This window comes from Delphinus delphis, chromosome 1 (assembly GCF_949987515.2).
Source record: "Delphinus delphis chromosome 1, mDelDel1.2, whole genome shotgun sequence".
NCBI classification, from domain to species: domain Eukaryota; kingdom Metazoa; phylum Chordata; class Mammalia; order Artiodactyla; family Delphinidae; genus Delphinus; species Delphinus delphis.
This window is the reverse complement of record NC_082683.1, coordinates 181874321-181891665: the sequence shown is the minus strand read 5'-3', so window position 1 is coordinate 181891665 and position 17345 is coordinate 181874321. Positions and strand designations below refer to the sequence as shown.

The 17345-nt window shown below is 43.6% G+C and overlaps 1 protein-coding gene across 3 annotated transcripts in view; it reads right to left on the bottom strand.

Moving 5' to 3' along the window:
* Positions 1–17345, bottom strand: part of NR5A2 (nuclear receptor subfamily 5 group A member 2) — a 128225-nt gene that overhangs the window by 47178 nt on the left and 63702 nt on the right. For all 3 annotated transcript variants that reach the window (XM_059998797.1, XM_059998796.1, XM_059998798.1), the window contains 2 exons: positions 7437–7556; positions 1914–2061 (listed from right to left, as the gene is read on the bottom strand). In XM_059998797.1, the coding sequence (XP_059854780.1) occupies positions 1914–2061; positions 7437–7556 (268 nt within the window). The remainder of the gene's footprint in view (positions 1–1913; positions 2062–7436; positions 7557–17345) is intronic.

Below are 17345 nucleotides of genomic sequence, written 5' to 3'. Positions count from 1 at the left end.
GCTCCGCAACGGGAGAGGCCGCAACAGTGAGAGGCCCGCGTACCGCGAAAAAATAATAATAAAAAATAAACTCTTGGCCAAACCTGATTTACCTCTGATCGATCGGAAAGCCATGCTGTCCTTTCCTCCTTAAACAACAAACAGACATAGTTTTAAGGGACATTCAACTAGTTATTCCCTGGTGCCCAGGATCCTGAAACAGTTAACACCCTTATTAACCAGAGAGTTCTGTGTGGTTGAGGTTCTGGTAAACACACGACCCAACTGTTCAGGAAGATGATCTGTGAGGTTCGAGTGCTCAGAGCACTTCAGGAACACCCCAACCCCATCCTGACTACCCATCCCTAGTGTTTGGCAGAGATATAGTAATTTTGAAAAATAATGAAGGAACGATAAAAGGGATGAAAGCTAAACACGGCTGATGGTTAATCTCTACATCTTCCAATGTCACGCAGTTCTTCAACTAATTTAAAATACCACTGAAGTGAGATGAATCTCTTTAAATATTTTATCAACAAGACGCTGTAAGATTTCTTACACACACATTACCACACTTTTCATTTAATTACCGATCAAACGTACGAGTTGAAAAGACGAAGATCTTGCCATAAACCAGAATCATTTGTGAGATGACAGCAAGCAGGCCTATGCTATCTTCCTCTTGATTTTTTAAAAAACTGTTCTTGAGTAAAACACGTAGACTTAGTTAAATAGAACTTTCCTATTTCTTGTGGTTAACACAGAAACCATACAGGACCCAGTGCTGGCATGGTAAACCTTTGAACACTACATCTATGAAATTCTGTTGTCTTTTTAAATTTTCAGTAACATTTCTTTTTGCTATATTTATCACATTTTCCAAAATATGAAAATGTTCCTTTCCTTTTAAATGTTGACTACATGTGAAAAATTAACTCTGGTTCTATAACTTCAAACTATCCCTTTATTAGCAACAGTTGTGCAGTGCTGTCAAGAGGCATTTTAAAACGAAAGTACCAAATTTGGAGTGTAGACACATCTGTTTTACTTTGCAGTATGTTTTATTGTTTTATTTCTAAGGATATGAATTCACAACTATCTTATAACTGAAGACTAAAGAAAAAACATATGTTGGTAAATCTGATTTCTGCATTTTTTTCATTCAAGGGGAGTTGCCCCCCTCAGCTGTCTGCCAATAAGTAATAAACGGACTTGGCAAAAAGTTTATTTAAGTTGGCTTTATTAAGCCAACAAAATACAGAAATCAAGTACGGGACAGGCAGAAAACTCTGTTCCTTTGAAGTCGCTAAAAATCCATCTCCTTAATCCTTTTTTTATTCCAAGCAGTGGTGATTTTTCTCAGCTGACTCACTGGGAGCCTTGATTTAGCTAATCTGTCTTGCTTAGTTATCTTTCTTCTCCAAAGCTTTCCTAAAGAAGCATCCTTTCCCCCTGACAACCGTCATCTTTTATGCTTGCATAGTGGTGCATCTGGTTATAAACATTCTCTAGTTAATCCTGATAGAGATTTAGGAAACAGGTTTTTAATGACCAACCATATTTTACAAGAACAAAAACAGCAGGAGCTTGCAAGCTGAAACAAAGGGTGCAGAGAAACGACCGACAGCAGAAAGGTGGCCAAAACGTGACACCTTGCGTCTTTCCTCACCCTCTGTCGTGGCGTCACCCACTCATTATACCCATCAGGGAAGAACACTCAGGACTCCAGTCACAACGCCTTCCCCGTACACCACACCACCCACTACAGGGCTACGACTCGGCCAGGAACACACACAGGAAAACATAACTGAGCTGGAAGATTTCACGATTAGAAAAGAAGGTCATTATCTTGCAAGAACAAAAACACGGATGGACCTCAAGACACTTGAAGGTCAGTATCATTTAGTCATTTTTATGAGGAAAGGATTCCTTACCTAAACTAAAGAGCACCAAGAATTTCAGACACACGAACTCTCGTTGGTCAAACTGTAGAGAACGAAGCTTTGCCACCAGCTCCTGTGCGTGGCTCATGAGGTTGTTGAGTGTGGCCCCCGCTTGTGAGGCTATGATGGAATAGTCCACCTGCAACACAGGATCAGTTTAGGGGGTTTTCAGAACCGGAAATTCTGTATTTATTTATTATTTACGTTAAAATGGATATATGTCTACACACATATATTAAAAATATGTATACATATATATTTCCCTTGAGACTTTTAAGCACTGTGGGTAAAATCAGGTTGCAGTATAGATTCATAACACAGGGGACTTTCCCCACGAAAACAGTTTGAGACACATTCTATTATTATAAACTGTATCATAACCATCCTGATCCATCTAATCATTTTGATAAGCCTTGTAGGAAGCAGGTCTTGACTGCCTCAATGGTACACGCAGATACCTTTATCTTTTTTCCTACTGCGAAGTGGCGTCATCACCTAAGATGAAAATTGTTAGCTCATGAGTACGTTTAGAGAAAAATATACTGTCCATAAGAAGTGAATCCAGGGTGGCATTCTATAGGCACATGAAGTTGATTAACGAGGCAAGTGAAGGCAGAGATATGTTTCTAATTTTATTAAGAGACTTCATTTTAAAGTAATCATTGCTCAAGACTGCATGCTTACGGAGGATGAGAGAATCACATTTAGATTACTCTTTGATTTGCTGTTTCCTCAAAAGCTACAAAGACTAGCTACTTGCCTATGATTGTCAATACATTTCTCTCTAATGACAGCAGTGATCTTATTGATGAGAAGAATAATGTCTTGATTCAGACAACAAAAAAGGTGTATTTCCCTCTTCATTGAAACAAACAAACCAAAAAAGGGGCTGCAATGCATCCGTCTCAGATTATTCACGGGGACACTGAAAGTTCAATTTACAATAATAAGTTAAAATGTAGGGGTGGCTATCAATGGCGGAACTGGCTCTGCAGCTGCAATTACAGCATAATGGGAAAGCCCAGTTGGTACCTGACGCTCCCATCCTTTTTTTTTTTTTTCCTTTTACTGGCGAGCTCTCAGGCAACCAGATACTCTTTTAGGTGCATTTAATATTTGCAGCGGCAGCAAATTTGTCTGGGAGGCAAGCCCTCATCTGCCACTCACCCGGAGCAGACTGTATTAAATTTTTATATTTATTGACATTTCATTACCATAATTGACTGCACTTGCTTCTCTAGGAGAAGGCACAGGGCTGCCTCCTAAGCAGGAGAATGAGTCCCTTGAGGAGAATTTGCAATTAAAAACAAGGAAGGATGGATTTTTTTGTGTGTGTGTGTAAATATGATGAGTTGAATTTTCAGCTTTAACTTGAGAATACGGAGTGTACAGAAACCTTTTTTTGAGAGTGAGAAAAATTATGAGTCAGTGGAAAGACGGCCCCCCCAGAGGTGTCAATCAGTTTATAGAGCATCAACTGCACGTGAAAAAGCTCCAGTCTGTACGTGTCCTGGGGAGGCCCCCGCATCACCACCGCACTGTCCTACTCGCCTGGTCCAGGTGCCCGCATCTCCCCACTAAATTCAAACATCAACTGTCCTAAGTGCGCCTGTGGTTTCTGTTGCAGATTGTGTGAAAGGAAGGGCCAGCACACAGGCAGCCTGAACCATGAGCCGGAAGCAGAGGATGTCACGGACCACGTGAGGGTCACCTGCCTGGCACTCCCAGGGATGTCCCAACCATCACTGTACCAGCTCTCTTACAGGAGAACTTTCTACTCCAAGGATGTTCTTCTTACTTAACAGGGGTGGCTGAGCTCTGAGTCCCTTAGAAACCGTACATGGTCTAACTACTCCACATGATAGTAATATAAATCCTATAGGGGCAACTGGGGTAGAATTGGGAATGGCAGACAGGGCCAGAGGTAGAGGAAACCTGGGACAAGACAGGAGAGGGTGTGGGCCAGTGAAGCCACTGACGAAGCAAGAGCCTTGGGTAGTCACAAGAAGGGTCCATCTTTCGTGCCCCCATCTCTCAGGGAGGCACTTGAGCTGGATACTAGTAAGGTGACACCCACTTCCATTGTTATCAAGAAATGAGAGTAGTTGGGACAACACTGCCAACTTAAGCTTGGAATCAATTGCTGAGAGCATCGTTGGTGTAGCTTAGAATGTACATAACACCTTTTTTTTTTTTTTTTTTTTTGGCTGCAGCGTGTGGCACGCGGGATCTCAGTTCCCGGACCAGGGATCAAACCTGCACCGCCTGTCGTGGAAGCGTGGAGTCCTAACCACTGGACCGCCAGGGAAGTCCATGTACGTAACACATTTTCATAAAAATCACTAGTGGATCCCTAAACCAGGAAGGTGTACTACTAAAATAAGCCAGAAATATGTTGGTATTAATTGATTTTTTATTATTAAGATGGGGTTCATTCAATTTTGCTATGTCTGTGGTTCTAACAGGTAGGCAGTAAGTTCAAATACTAGACCTTCACAGTTGCAAATGTAGTACATTGTAACTGAAAGGACTCGAAATAATTAACTTTTTAAAAAATATGGGTTAATTAAAATTTGCTATGTGTGTAACTTGAACAGGTATGAAATAAGTTCAACTATGAGAACTTCATACTTGGAAAATAACACGCTCTAATGGAAAGGGACTGAAATGGTTTCACAGGATTCTGTACTTAGTGAGAAGGACTTCAGGAAATCAATTGTGACGCCAACAACTTTATTGCTATACATTTATTTACACGCTAATTTGAAAGCCCAAACATGCTTATGAAATGGGGGCTCTGATGACATTTCTTTCAAGGATAATTTATCAAATTGCGTGGCTCTGAAGGAGGGGCAGTGATTTATTCCTGAAACAGCGCCCAGATCGGCAACTTCCTGACATTTTATTACAAACATAATTATATTTTCATTGTTGAATGCGGAGTTTGCCCTCATTTCAGGAGCAGCTGGCCTTGTCTTTTATGTACTTAGTAAAATTAATTTATCGCTCTCTTACGTGGAATCTTTGTGCCATTCAATTCAACAGAGATATTGAAGAAATACTATAAGCGGATATCCCCTTCGGATAAATTTCACTCATCATGAAGGTAGCAACAGTTGTAGCTAAATTGCTTTTAGTTCTAATAGCTGCAATTTTTGATGACTTGTATGTTGTAAGATGCCTGTCTTTTTAATACGATACACAATAATAGAAGGTAATGAATAAGGTGCCGGTAGTCCTTTCCCTTAGGAAAATCTTACAGCAGCTGTTAATTAGCTACAATATGCAAATACTGAGATGTGATGGCGCACCAACATCCTCCCCTGTTGTTTTATATGTACAGCCACATGTTTTGTGTGCGTGTATTTTTAAAATACTGGATAGAAACGAATTCTCGTCATAGTGATAAAATGCTCAATATTTGGAATTGATTTGGCAGTGCTTAACGTCACTGATAATCATGACTTCCTTTTGGCTCAACGAGGTTATTCAATGTACACTTACAGAAGCCAGACTGAAAGACAGAACTAACAGAGCTAACTTAAGGGTTAAGTAAGAAATTCCGTGGTGTTGGCAAAACGCAAAGTCAAAATAATTGATAGTAAGGACCAGAAATGCCATCTACTCCTTGACTGTTCTTGGTTTGGAAAACCAGAGAAAGAAATGCACTTTCTCTACTTTTTACATGGTAATTACCTTTTACCCAGGGGCAGCACTTAAGGCAAAATGAAACACGGAATAAGGAGCATCTCGAAAGAGCAGGAACGGAAGTGCTCTGCGAAATAATGACACAAACCCATTTGATTTCTGGAACTCAGAGGATGAAATCAAATTAATTTGTGGGCTGAGTCTTGTTCTTCTAATGCAGCTCCCAGTCGGGTTTCGGAGGGAGGGGGTTGGGAGTCAGACCCGTGATTCAAACTCTGAAAATGGGTACACTTCTCCCAAAGACCTGAGCCACGGGATGAAAAGACTCAACAAAAATTCCCGAGATCAGGAAGTAAGCCCACTGAGGCTTGATTCTGGAAAGCCTCTCTCATGAATAGTGCAGAAAGCACAGACCAGACAGTGATGAGACCGATCCAATCCGCAAAAACCCCGAAAGAATGCTTTCCTTGAATTTGCTTGGGAACATGTGGTTTATTTATAATTCAGCAAATGATGTGGAGACAGCCTTTCATTTTCAAATATGCACTGCTGGGGTTTCACAGCACATAAACATTTATGGCCGATGTAGAAGATCACAGTGCCCGAGTCCCGAAGCACCGTTCAACGCATGCCTGGAACAGCCCAATGGAGTAAACAGATCTCTGCCTTCCTTGCATCCATTTTAATAACACACCAGTTATAAAACGGGGGCTAAGAAATGGGAGGGACAGGGCTTCCCTGGTGGCGCAGTGGTTGAGAGTCCGCCTGCCGATGCAGGGGACGCGGGTTCGTGCCCCGGTCCGGGAAGATCCCCGATGCCGCGGAGCGGCTGGGCCCGTGAGCCATGGCCACTGAGCCTGCGCGTCCGGAGCCTGTGCTCCGCAACGGGAGAGGCCACAGCGGTGAGAGGCCCGCGTACCGCAAAAAAAAAAAAAAGAAGTGGGAGGGACAGGCCAAAATCCTGTAAAGTTGGAATTAGGCCCATTAAGTAGACTTTCTCTTCCCCCAGGTGCCCAGAAGGTCAAACGTCTCTCTTCCTTCAAACCTTTGCTCAAATCTCACCTTCTCAATAAGGCTCAACCAACCAGTCCTATTAACACTGCAACCCAAGGGTCACTCAGCAACACAACCACAGATGTACGTTGATTCTCCTTTACACAACAGTTCCTTTTTAAAAAAAATTCAATAGCACTTTGACCTCTAACATTTATTAGGATTATTGATTATTGTCAGTTTCTCCTGTGACAGTGTTAAGCTCCGTAATGGCTGGACCCTGTAGGATGTTCAGTAAATATTTGTTGACTGAACAAATATCTATTCAAAAAGGAGCGCAGGACCTCGCTGTCATTTCCTCTTTCCACCTTCCTTTTCAATAATGACTGGTTCTTACTAACTAACACTAACACTCCCTTCCCTTCTCACTTGCTTGCCATTAGGCCAAATATTTAGATGATTGATCTATGAATCGGTCTCTTCCACCAACATGATTCCAAAATAGCGAGGATTCCACCATTTCTAAGGTTTTTTTTTAAAAGGCAGACAAACAAGTGTGGTAGATTCATGCAGAAGCTTGAGGAAAAAACCCTAGGTACTAACCATTAATTTTGATTTAGCAATTGTTCTGACCCTTCAAAGCACAACTTTCAATCCCAGAAGCCTGGAAGCGGCAGGCTGTGATCACACCGGCTTTTACAAGTTTCACCGTAATCACCCAAGCAGGAACGGAGCACACCAAGTCAGCTTTTCTAAATTATTTGCAGCCAATGTCCCTTTCAAAGCACAAAAGTGCTCCTGACCTAGTTAAATTCCTGCCATCTTGAACGTGCTTAATAAAAAGACACTTTTTTTTTTGGTGTCTACACTCACCTGTTGCCCAGTAACCAGAAAGATGGAGCCTTCCTTTCCGTGAACCACTTGTCGGTAAATGTGGTCGAGAATTAAGAGCTCACTCCAGCAGTTCTGAAGCAGCTTCATTTGGTCATCAACCTGTAAAAGAAATAGAAAAAAATGACACTGTAACTCAGTATTTTTTTTTTTTTTGCATGATTTTTTACCTGAGAACCCACTATAAGCAAGGAAGGACCACCGAAGCACAGATGCTCAGAATTTCCATCCTTCCTCCTGAAAATCATTCTTTTCATTTGGACAAATACTTTTTAGGCCACATATAAATACTTCAACTAAATATTTATAATCAATGAGCTGCTAGGAAAAGGTACTCTATTAGATGGGTCTATCATTAGATCTATTAGCATTTGCTTGTGGGAGGTCCAGGCGCCTCAGACTGTCCTCAGTGGACCCCATTAGAATGACCCCAAATAGAGCTTCCCTGGTGGCGCAGTGGTTGGGAGTCCGCCTACCGATGCAGGGGACGCGGGTTCGTGCCCCGGTCCGGGAGGATCCCACGTGCCGCGGAGCGGCTGGGCCCGTGAGCCATGGCCGCTGGGCCTGCGCGTCCGGAGCCTGTGCTCCACAACGGGAGAGGCCACAACAGTGAGAGGCCCCCCAAAAATAAGAAGAATGACCCCCAATAGCCCAGGCTTGTGTAGAGGTTAATACATTGAGCCCAAGCTGAAATAGGACATGGATATTAGCAACTGTGAGGGTTTATACGAGAGGCAATCGGCAGGACAGCCCAAATGACTTGAATTTAGAGGCACACGGCCGTTGTTTGTCATCAGTGTTCACCCGAAGTCCACGTTGTGCGAGACTTGGACTAGAACAACCACCACGCTTGGTCTTGATGTCCACCTGCACCTGCTCTATGATTTGGACAATTTTCCCACAAACCCCCTACACTTCAGTTTCCACATCTGAAACATGGGCCGAGCACAGTACCCCCCTCACAGGATGGCAGTGGGGAGTAAAATGAAGAGGGCTGCATCACGGTGAGTATTTTATCCACATGGTGTCGCCCCCCAGGGGACCGCATTCTTTCATGACAGTAACATACGCATTTCAGGTACAGGCCACGTATCCGCGGTCAAACGTGGAGGGCATATTGGTCCATTTCCATGGCTATTTCTGACCGTTTCTTTTCATTTCGTAATACGTACCAGCCAAAGATCTTGGCGTGCCCCAATACATCACACATTGATACCAACAACACCTGACATTTAGATGTCAGGTAACAGTTTTGAAGAGTTTTGCATATTGTTTTAGATTTAATTCAGAGAACCTGCCTGTGGAGTTAGCAGAACCGGCATCATTTTCTTCAATTTACATTATGAGAAAATATGGTCTCAGAGACCTATTAACTGGTACACCTAGAGGATTCTCTTTCTCTCTCTCAAGCTCTAGATGTCTCCAAATTACACGGAGAGGTGACAGACTCACAGACATAAGAAACAATCTTATGGTTACCAAAAGGGAAGCAGAGAGTTGTGGGGATAAATTAGGAGTACGGGACTAACAAATATACACTAAATAAAATAGGCAACAAGGATTTACTGTAATAACACAGGGAACAATCAATATTCAGTATCTTGTAATAACCTATGATGGAAAGTAATCTGAAAAAAAAATATATATATAACTGAATTACTTTGCTGTACACCTGAAACTAACACAATATTGTAAATCAACTATACCCGTATTTTTTTAAAAAAGAAAAAGAGGCGTTAGAATTTTCTAAACTGAATTAACTTAACTCACTTATAACAAATTCATCTTTAAGCAGATATTTAATGAGATTCTGGACGGTTGGGTGATTCTTAGGAAGTTTCCACTCATATATTACCAGTGATAGGAGCTTAGGGATGACTATTTCCATGAGTCTAGAAAACAAGACAGTACTGAACTTAGACTAAAGCAAGGGTTCGAGGTACAACTGTGCACTTTCCAGCTCTGAGAGCTTGACCAAGCCATTTAGTTCTCTAAGCCTCATCTTCCCACCTAAAAATACAAGAGATAGTTTTTGTCTTGAGGATGGAATGAATAAAGTGTGAAACAATACACTAATGAAGAAACAATGCCAAACACAAGGCTCCCAGTTGGAAGACCATATTGATCCTGTTGAGAAGGAAAAAAGGTAACTGCAGAGATTGAAGCTACAGTCAGGCTCTGTGATCAGGAAAAGACATCCCCAAACACCTCCGTCAGAAAGGATTTGTTCTGACCAAAAGAATTTCACTCCTTAAGTGCATAGATGTTCAGAGCCATTTAATGTTGAGTCTAAGTGCTGGGTCTGGGGTATAATGGTGAACAAGGTAGAAGCAGTCCGTACCTTGTGGAAATTACTCTCCTAGGGGAGAACGCTCACCAACACAGGTGAGTGGGTTGGTGACAGAGGGAGCTAGCTCATCCTTCTTCAGAGGAAAAGCTCCAGTGTTGTGTGTCCACGTCGGGCTGTGGCGGCAGCTGAAGGAGACCCACCTTGCTGCTCTCTGCGCACAGCTCACACCGGAAGCTGCAGCTACATGTCCGAACAACATCGGTGTCCTCACGCCCAGCAGTTTTTAGGGACCGTCCCTCTCAGATGCTCGGGGCAACTTCAGAACCAACTGCACTTGGTTCTACTGGGATTACTACACTTCATTCCAGCTCATACCCTATCAGCGTCTTATTTCAAGTTTATCAGTCCACGGCGGCAATTCAGTTCCCCTGCATTTTCTTCTGTGATGTGAAGCTTTAGTTGTTAGTTTAGCGCTCTTTCCAGGGAAGCTGAAAATAGTACACCTTGAGATCGTTTCCCCGGAAACAGTTATCATACCCAAAGGTTGCCAAGAATTGGGGAATAACCTCGAAGCGTGTTTCAAGACGTCTGCACGCGATTCCAGCTTAAGAACCTATTTACACGGCAGGAAGATTTATGATTCCCATCTTGCAGGTGGAAACATGAAAAAGCTAAGAGATGCTCTTCTGGCCGTGTATGACAGGAGAAAAGGTGGGGTGACCATTAAAAGCAGCTTGTCTCCTGGAGCCATCACATCGAGGGGCTTTTCCTCCTCATGTGCATGTGGTGGTCCCTGTCCTTGGTATATAACACGAGAGGAATACTAATGGCAACAGTTTGCCAGCATCAAAGCCTGTTCAAGTTGTAAGATAAGAAACCTCACTCTCCCTGGCCTTCTTTTCTTTTGTGATCAGGATACACTTCCAAATAAGGATACATTTGTGTGTCACGCTCAGAAAAAGAGTGGAGTGTATCATTTTCAAACCTTATTCCTAACTGTGTATGTGTGTATGTGTGTGTGTGTGTGTGTGTGTGTGTGTGTGTGTGTGTGTGTGTGAAGATGGACTGGCTTTGAAAATCTGTATTTCCTGGGTCCTCTGCTGCTTCCGAAGTTGCAGGAATAGATGAAATTGAGCATGTCTATTTCCCATAACTAGCCCTTCATTTTTGGTTTTGTATTTTGTGCCGTTCATGTCATCATTTCTTCTGTTTCCACCGAGTACTGTTAAGTGCTTATCTATCTCACTCCATGAGGCCAGGGCAGCCTGGAAGCCGCAGCTCCCGGGGGTGGGGGGGGGGGGTCCAGTGCAGCCCCAGCTTGTGAAATAAATGAAGGAACACGTGACTGACCGTGGTGCCGTCACTCCTGCAAGTGTCTGCTTTTGGCCGGTGTCTCTGGTACATGGACAACAACAGCAAAAGTGACTCCTTCAGGGCTCGTGGAGGGAAGGGTCGTCTTCACCCGGTGATGAACACACGGGTGACCCTCCCCACACAGGCCGCCAGGTCTGGACCCACCGCTGGCCCTCGGTAAAGACTTCTCGACTGATTGTAATTTTAACACCCCTCTCGGGTAATTGCTTCCTTGTTTTAAGGCTCTCTGAGGAGGTTTCCAGGCTGACATTCCATTTCAATATTTCCATAATTGATTATGTGATATTTTATGTTATCTTGAAATGGGAGAGTATGCAGCTGCACGGGGCTTTGGGTGACATAGTTTTTATGCAGCTCTATGAATGAAAGGACAAGGCAAATATGATGACCGACTTGTTCCTTATCTCCAGATAAGAGACGTTGGCAATTTTGAAGATAATTTCTCTTTAGGAAGGAGTGTTATAGGTGATATGGTGGAGGGGGTGGGGAGAAGAGGAGAAAAATAATCTACGACTTTTGAGTAAATGTCCGGGTATGAATGCTGTCAACAAACAACTTCAGGTGGCATTTGGGGAGCCCAGACAGGGGACTGAGGGAATGTAATCTCCATGACATATCAAAACCTCTCACTAGTTGGTAATACCCCCTCGTACAATCCTGCGTTATCAGCTGTAATAAAAAGAAGGGCTTATCTCAGAACCCTAGTCACTCATCAGAAAAGACTCACGCTGGTATTACAGATGAGCGTGTGAGGGAACACAGGCCTCATATTGTTGCGAACACACCTTCCCACAACCCCGGACGTTAATCATTAGAAAGCTGTGCTTTCTCGTAAGAGGAGTGAATTTGGCAAACAATTAGAAGAAGAAAAATGTGCAGATCTTTCTCAAGCCCAGGTTGAACTTATCAGACCCTTTTTGTGGCCCCCTCAAATTTACCTCTGCACAGTCTGGCCACTGAACGGTTATTCCACTTTCCCTCTTGCAGGGGCATTTATTTGAAAATCGACATCGTGAATCATTGTGGTTAAGCTTTAAGAAAGATATGTTTAGCAAAACATTCAACTGACATGGGTTGGTAATTTAAAGTGGACACGAATCCATTCCTAATTTCGGATCATTAAATCTGGTGTGTGCCAGGCCTTGTGCTAGAAAGTTGGGGGAAAACAGAGGTGGCCAGGACACAATCCCTGCCTTTAAGCAAGGCACACTCCGGGCTTCCTTGGTGGCGCAGTGGTGACAGTCCGCCTGCTGATGCAGGGGACGCCCGTCTGGGAGGATCCCACGTGCCGCGGAGCGGCTGGGCCCGTGAGCCATGGCCGCTGAGCCTGCGCGTCCGGAGCCTGTGCTCCGCAACGGGAGAGGCCACAGCAGTGAGAGGCCCACGTACCGCAAAAAAAATAAATAAATAAAAATAAAAGAAAGTAAGAGAAAGGCACACTCCAAGGAGAGGAGACAGGAGTGTACATCCATTATAAAAACCCCATGTGCACTAGAAGCTGGGGGTCACTTTACCCTGCTTCGTTTCTTGGGGAGACTTCCAGGGGGTCACAGAAGCTTCTGAGATGGGTACGTTTAAGCAGGTCTTAATGTTGTAGAACCACTTAATAAACTTTTTTTTTTCTCAGTAGCTCCTGTGAAAACAATGCTTGGAACAAAGTATTTTTAAAAAACGTGAAGATTCTTCAGAACCATTACAAATAACATCCAGCTATTATTTCTGGACAAAAGAAAACAATCCTCGCAGGTGGACCTCCACTTCCTTATACTTTCTTTTGTGACAATGATGACATTTATAAAGGTATAGTCAGAAGCAGGGAGAGAAAAATCAAAACCCAGACGAATCAGCATCAACTTAGCAACTCCTAATGAGAACCTACTTTGGTCAAGACACACACACAACTGCTTGACTCCTTTACTGGCTTTATACACAACACTGATGATTATCTGCAACCTCTGTAATAAACTGCTACAAAGTCCAAGAAGAAATGATTTCACACTAACAATGATTAAACAAGCACTGAGAACAATACTGTACAAGGGAAATAACAGCCTCACTCCCCTGTCAATTGTTGCAAAACCCAACAGATTTATGAGCAGTTCTTCCCCGCTCAGAGACAACTGAAGTGATTCCTGTGTATTTATTTGTTAATTGCGGGCTGTCGGTCCAGAGTACAAAGACCTGCCTGGCAACACTTAGCCAGGGACTCAGCTCTTCTCGCCCCTTCTCCGTTTCTCCAGTGGACCAACAAAGGATTTTTTTTCTCCCTCTGGGATCGACACTCTCTTCCAGGTGAGGGAAGCAGGAGGCAGAGAGGTCTAACTGCAGGGTACCTGCGCTGTGTTTCCACTCCCACCAACTCCCTCCCATCTAGGTCACGACCAAGAGTCCATGGAAATTAGGACCCCGTGAGTCCACGGTCTTCTCCATCTAGTTGTAATTCATCACATACACCGTCACTAGAACGATCTATTTCGGTCAGGCTACTCCTCTGGACACAAACCTCATCCACATTCCCTAGATTTCCCTCTGAAGACCTCTCCCAAAGCAAACCTCCCTGACCAGTGTGTGGGGGTCAGACACCGATCAGTGTGCCCACTGGCCCATCATCCAGGAACTGAGGGGGTCGAGTGGCTGCCCTACAGCTGATAGCCTCGACCTCCGGGGACATGGGCCACCTCCACACCATCAGGGGTAAAGTGGTTGGGAAGTGAACACGGGAGCTGTCAGCTGAGGAAGGAGATAGAAGATAAAACAGACCAGCCCTCAATCTACTTCTTGAACATCTCAATCCAGGGGTAGCAGAGGTGTCAGGGGCACGAGACCTCAGGGAGCTCTAAGGGGACCATCCTGAAGCCAGGGTCCAAGAGCAGGTGCCCTGAACCATGATAAGTCAGTAGAACAGGCTCAAAAAATCCTCGGGGGGCTTCCCTGGTGGCACAGTGGTTGAGAGTCCACCTGCCGGTGCAGGGGACAAGGGTTCGTTGCCCTGGTCCGGGAAGATCCCACATGCCGCGGAGCGGCTGGGCCCGTGAGCCATGGCCGCTGAGCCTGTGCGTCTGGAGCCTGTGCTCCGCGACGGGAGAGGCCACAATGGTGAGAGGCCTGTGTACCGCAAAAAAAAAAAAAAAAAAAAAAAAAAAAAAAAAAAAAATCCTCGGTTAGGAAGCGAGGGAATCATGTGATTTGTGTTGGAGGCTTTCCATCAACAATCACTAAATTTCTTTTGAAGACGAAAGAATGTTTATCCAGAACATTCAGATGCCTGGTACGCCTTATTTCCCAGGGATGCTGAATTCAATTTTCTTTTATTTAAAGATGGGCTAATGCCAGATATTCAATGCCGACGTTTTTCATTTATATACATGTGAAGCTATTATATCAGTGAGAGACACCTTTGAGGTCTGGAAGAAAAAGACTGCATAGTGTATGTAAACGTGAAATATCACTATTGAGATCTATGTCATCACCACACAACATGATGTAATTTAACCAATTTCTTTCAAACAGAATTGTAGCTACATTCTCAGAATTTGTCAAAGTGAAGGATAACTTTTGCCTGGATTTTCCCCTTCTGCTTATCCACATTTCAAACAGCTTCTTAGTGAAATATGAATTAATAATAAGTTAACAGTATGTTCATCATACTTGTGGGGTCAATTAAGAGTTTGCACCCGGTAGTACTGGTAGTGTCTTCTGTTCAGGTTTCTATGTCCGGCCACATAGAATTTACGTGATCTAAGTTGAGTGCTAAGAGGTAAAGAGACCATTCTTCCTTGTGGTCTAAGGAACAGATCACATTCTGCTGTTTCAATGTCAAAGCATGTTCATTCTTTTACACAGTTGTCCAGTTTTCCCAGCACCCATTATTGAAGAGACTGTCTTTTCTCCATTGTATATTCTTGCCTCCTTTGTCGAAGATTAATCAACCGTAAGTACATGGGTTTATTTCTGGGTTTCTATCCTGTTCCATTGATCTGTGTGCCTGCTTTTGTGTGAGTACTGTACTGTTTTGATTACTGTAGCTTTGTAGTATAGTCTGAAGCCAGGGAGCCTAATTCCTCCAGCTCCATTTTTCTTTCTCAAGATTGCTTTGGCTATTTGGGGTCTTTGTGTTTCCATACAAATTTTAAATATTTTGTGTATAGCACAAGGAACTCTACTCAACAGTCTGTAATAACCTAAATGGGAAAAGAATCTGAAAAAGAATATAGATATAGATATAGACGTGTATAACTGAATCACTCTGCTCTACACCTGAAACTAACACAACATTGTAAATCAACTATACCCCAATATAAAATAAAAATTAAATTTAAAAATAATAATAAAATAAAATGCAACAGCCCTACAATTTTTTTGAAGCAGTTTGTACGTACGAATAATAAAAGATGAAATGACAGAAATGAGAAAATGGAGATAAAGGGAAAATAGAGATAGGAAAATAAGTCGAAGCCAAGAATAGCATCGGTTCCCAAAACAAGCTCGATATGGGCTGTTCCAGTGGCTGGCAAAGGGCCACGGTTTGGGTCCTCGTCACCAGAGCACCACTGCTAACATGATTTGTGGACACGTGACGTTCGAAGCAGCTTCTCCTAGTACTGGACCCCGAGAGAAACTTCACGTGTGAAGTTCCTACAAAGGAAATATACGGGCTTTACAGCTCAGAAACCTGGGTTTCTACCTCGACACCCTCACCGTGTAACTTTGGGCAAAGAGTTCAAACTCCTTAAACCTCAGCTGCTCTCCCAAGCCATTGTTTTTGTTAAACGGGATAAACACAAGTGTGCCCAGCTGGGTGGCTGGTACACAGCAGACACCCTATTAATGGTAAGGAAACCTGAATCTAAGTAAACAAAGAAAGGCCAAATATAAGAGGTGCTGAATGAAGTACAGAGGAAAGAGATTTCAAGTGATGGCAAAGGTTGCCGAACAAGAAAATAAATAGTTTAGGGCAGATTAATGTGAAATATTTTCCAGTGCTTTCTCCTAGTAGGTATTGTTCCATTTATGACCACTGCCTGTTTCCTGTCCTCTAGTTTAGAAATCTCCTCTGTATAATTAAGGCAATGTTCCTCACATGTCTGACCAGGCGGATCTTCCAGCCATGAGGACAAAGCCCTTTAAGCCTGGTTGGAATGTCCAGAAAGCATCTGTGAATATGACTGTCGTTTTCGGAATAGGGTAGCGAGGTTAAGATTATAATCTTCATTTTCCAGACACTGCCTTAAAGACAATAATGACACCAGCCACAGAATTCCAGGTATGCAACGGCCTATTGTCTGGACAACAGTGATTAAGGCATAAATTAGGGAAGGTTTTGGCAGCCCTACATGCCATGAAATGGACCCACGGCTGGAGCCCTTGGGACACCAGATGGAGAAGAAAGGAAGATGCATGAGTTGTGACTCCCTTAAGGTCTGAATGCAGCTATCTCCTTGGTAGACTGCATGTCAAAGCCAGAAGAAAAAAAAAAAAGTTTTCAAGAGGCTAAAATGTCCTTGGGTCCTTTTTGGCTGGCTGCTTCAATCAGGCTTTTGGCCAAAGAAAGGAGGAAAGAACCCAAGTGGCCTAAATATCACTCACCAAAACTACAACCCACATTAGGGCAGAGGCAAAGGAGAGGCCCCTCAGGACCGTTCAGTGATGGGAATTCTCTGGGTACAAAGGCTCCTGGGAGAATCCCTCCACCCGGTTCCCCAGTGACATAGGAGGACATGCTCCCGTCACAGGATTCAACTTCCCCCTTCAGGTCGCAGTGCTGAGGATACATGAACCTGCGCCTTCAGAGGTGCCCAGAAATATGTTCACAGAAGTGGTGGCAAATAAAGAGAAAACTCCAGGAGTCGAAAGTGCAGGATGATTATTTCTAGGTAAACCAAACCATTTTCGCTTTGCCTAATTAATGTCTGCTTGGTCGGTGCTGAAAGGACCCAGTAACCACCTTTAGTTCAAAGACTTCATTTTACAGAGGAGGACATCCCGGTCAGGTGGGCTGTGGTGTACAGCAGGTTAGTCGGGGGCCAGAAATGGGGTGGGAATCCAGGTGCTCTGAATCCTAGCCCAGAGCTCTGTCACTAAGCCTTTTTCATACAGGAATAAAGAACAATCTTTCTCTCTGAAATTTTTTTTAAAAGTAACGTTGGGCTTCCCTGTTGGCGCAGTGGTTGAGAGTCCACCTGCCGATGCAGGGGACGCGGGTTCGTGCCCCGGTCCGGGAAGATCCC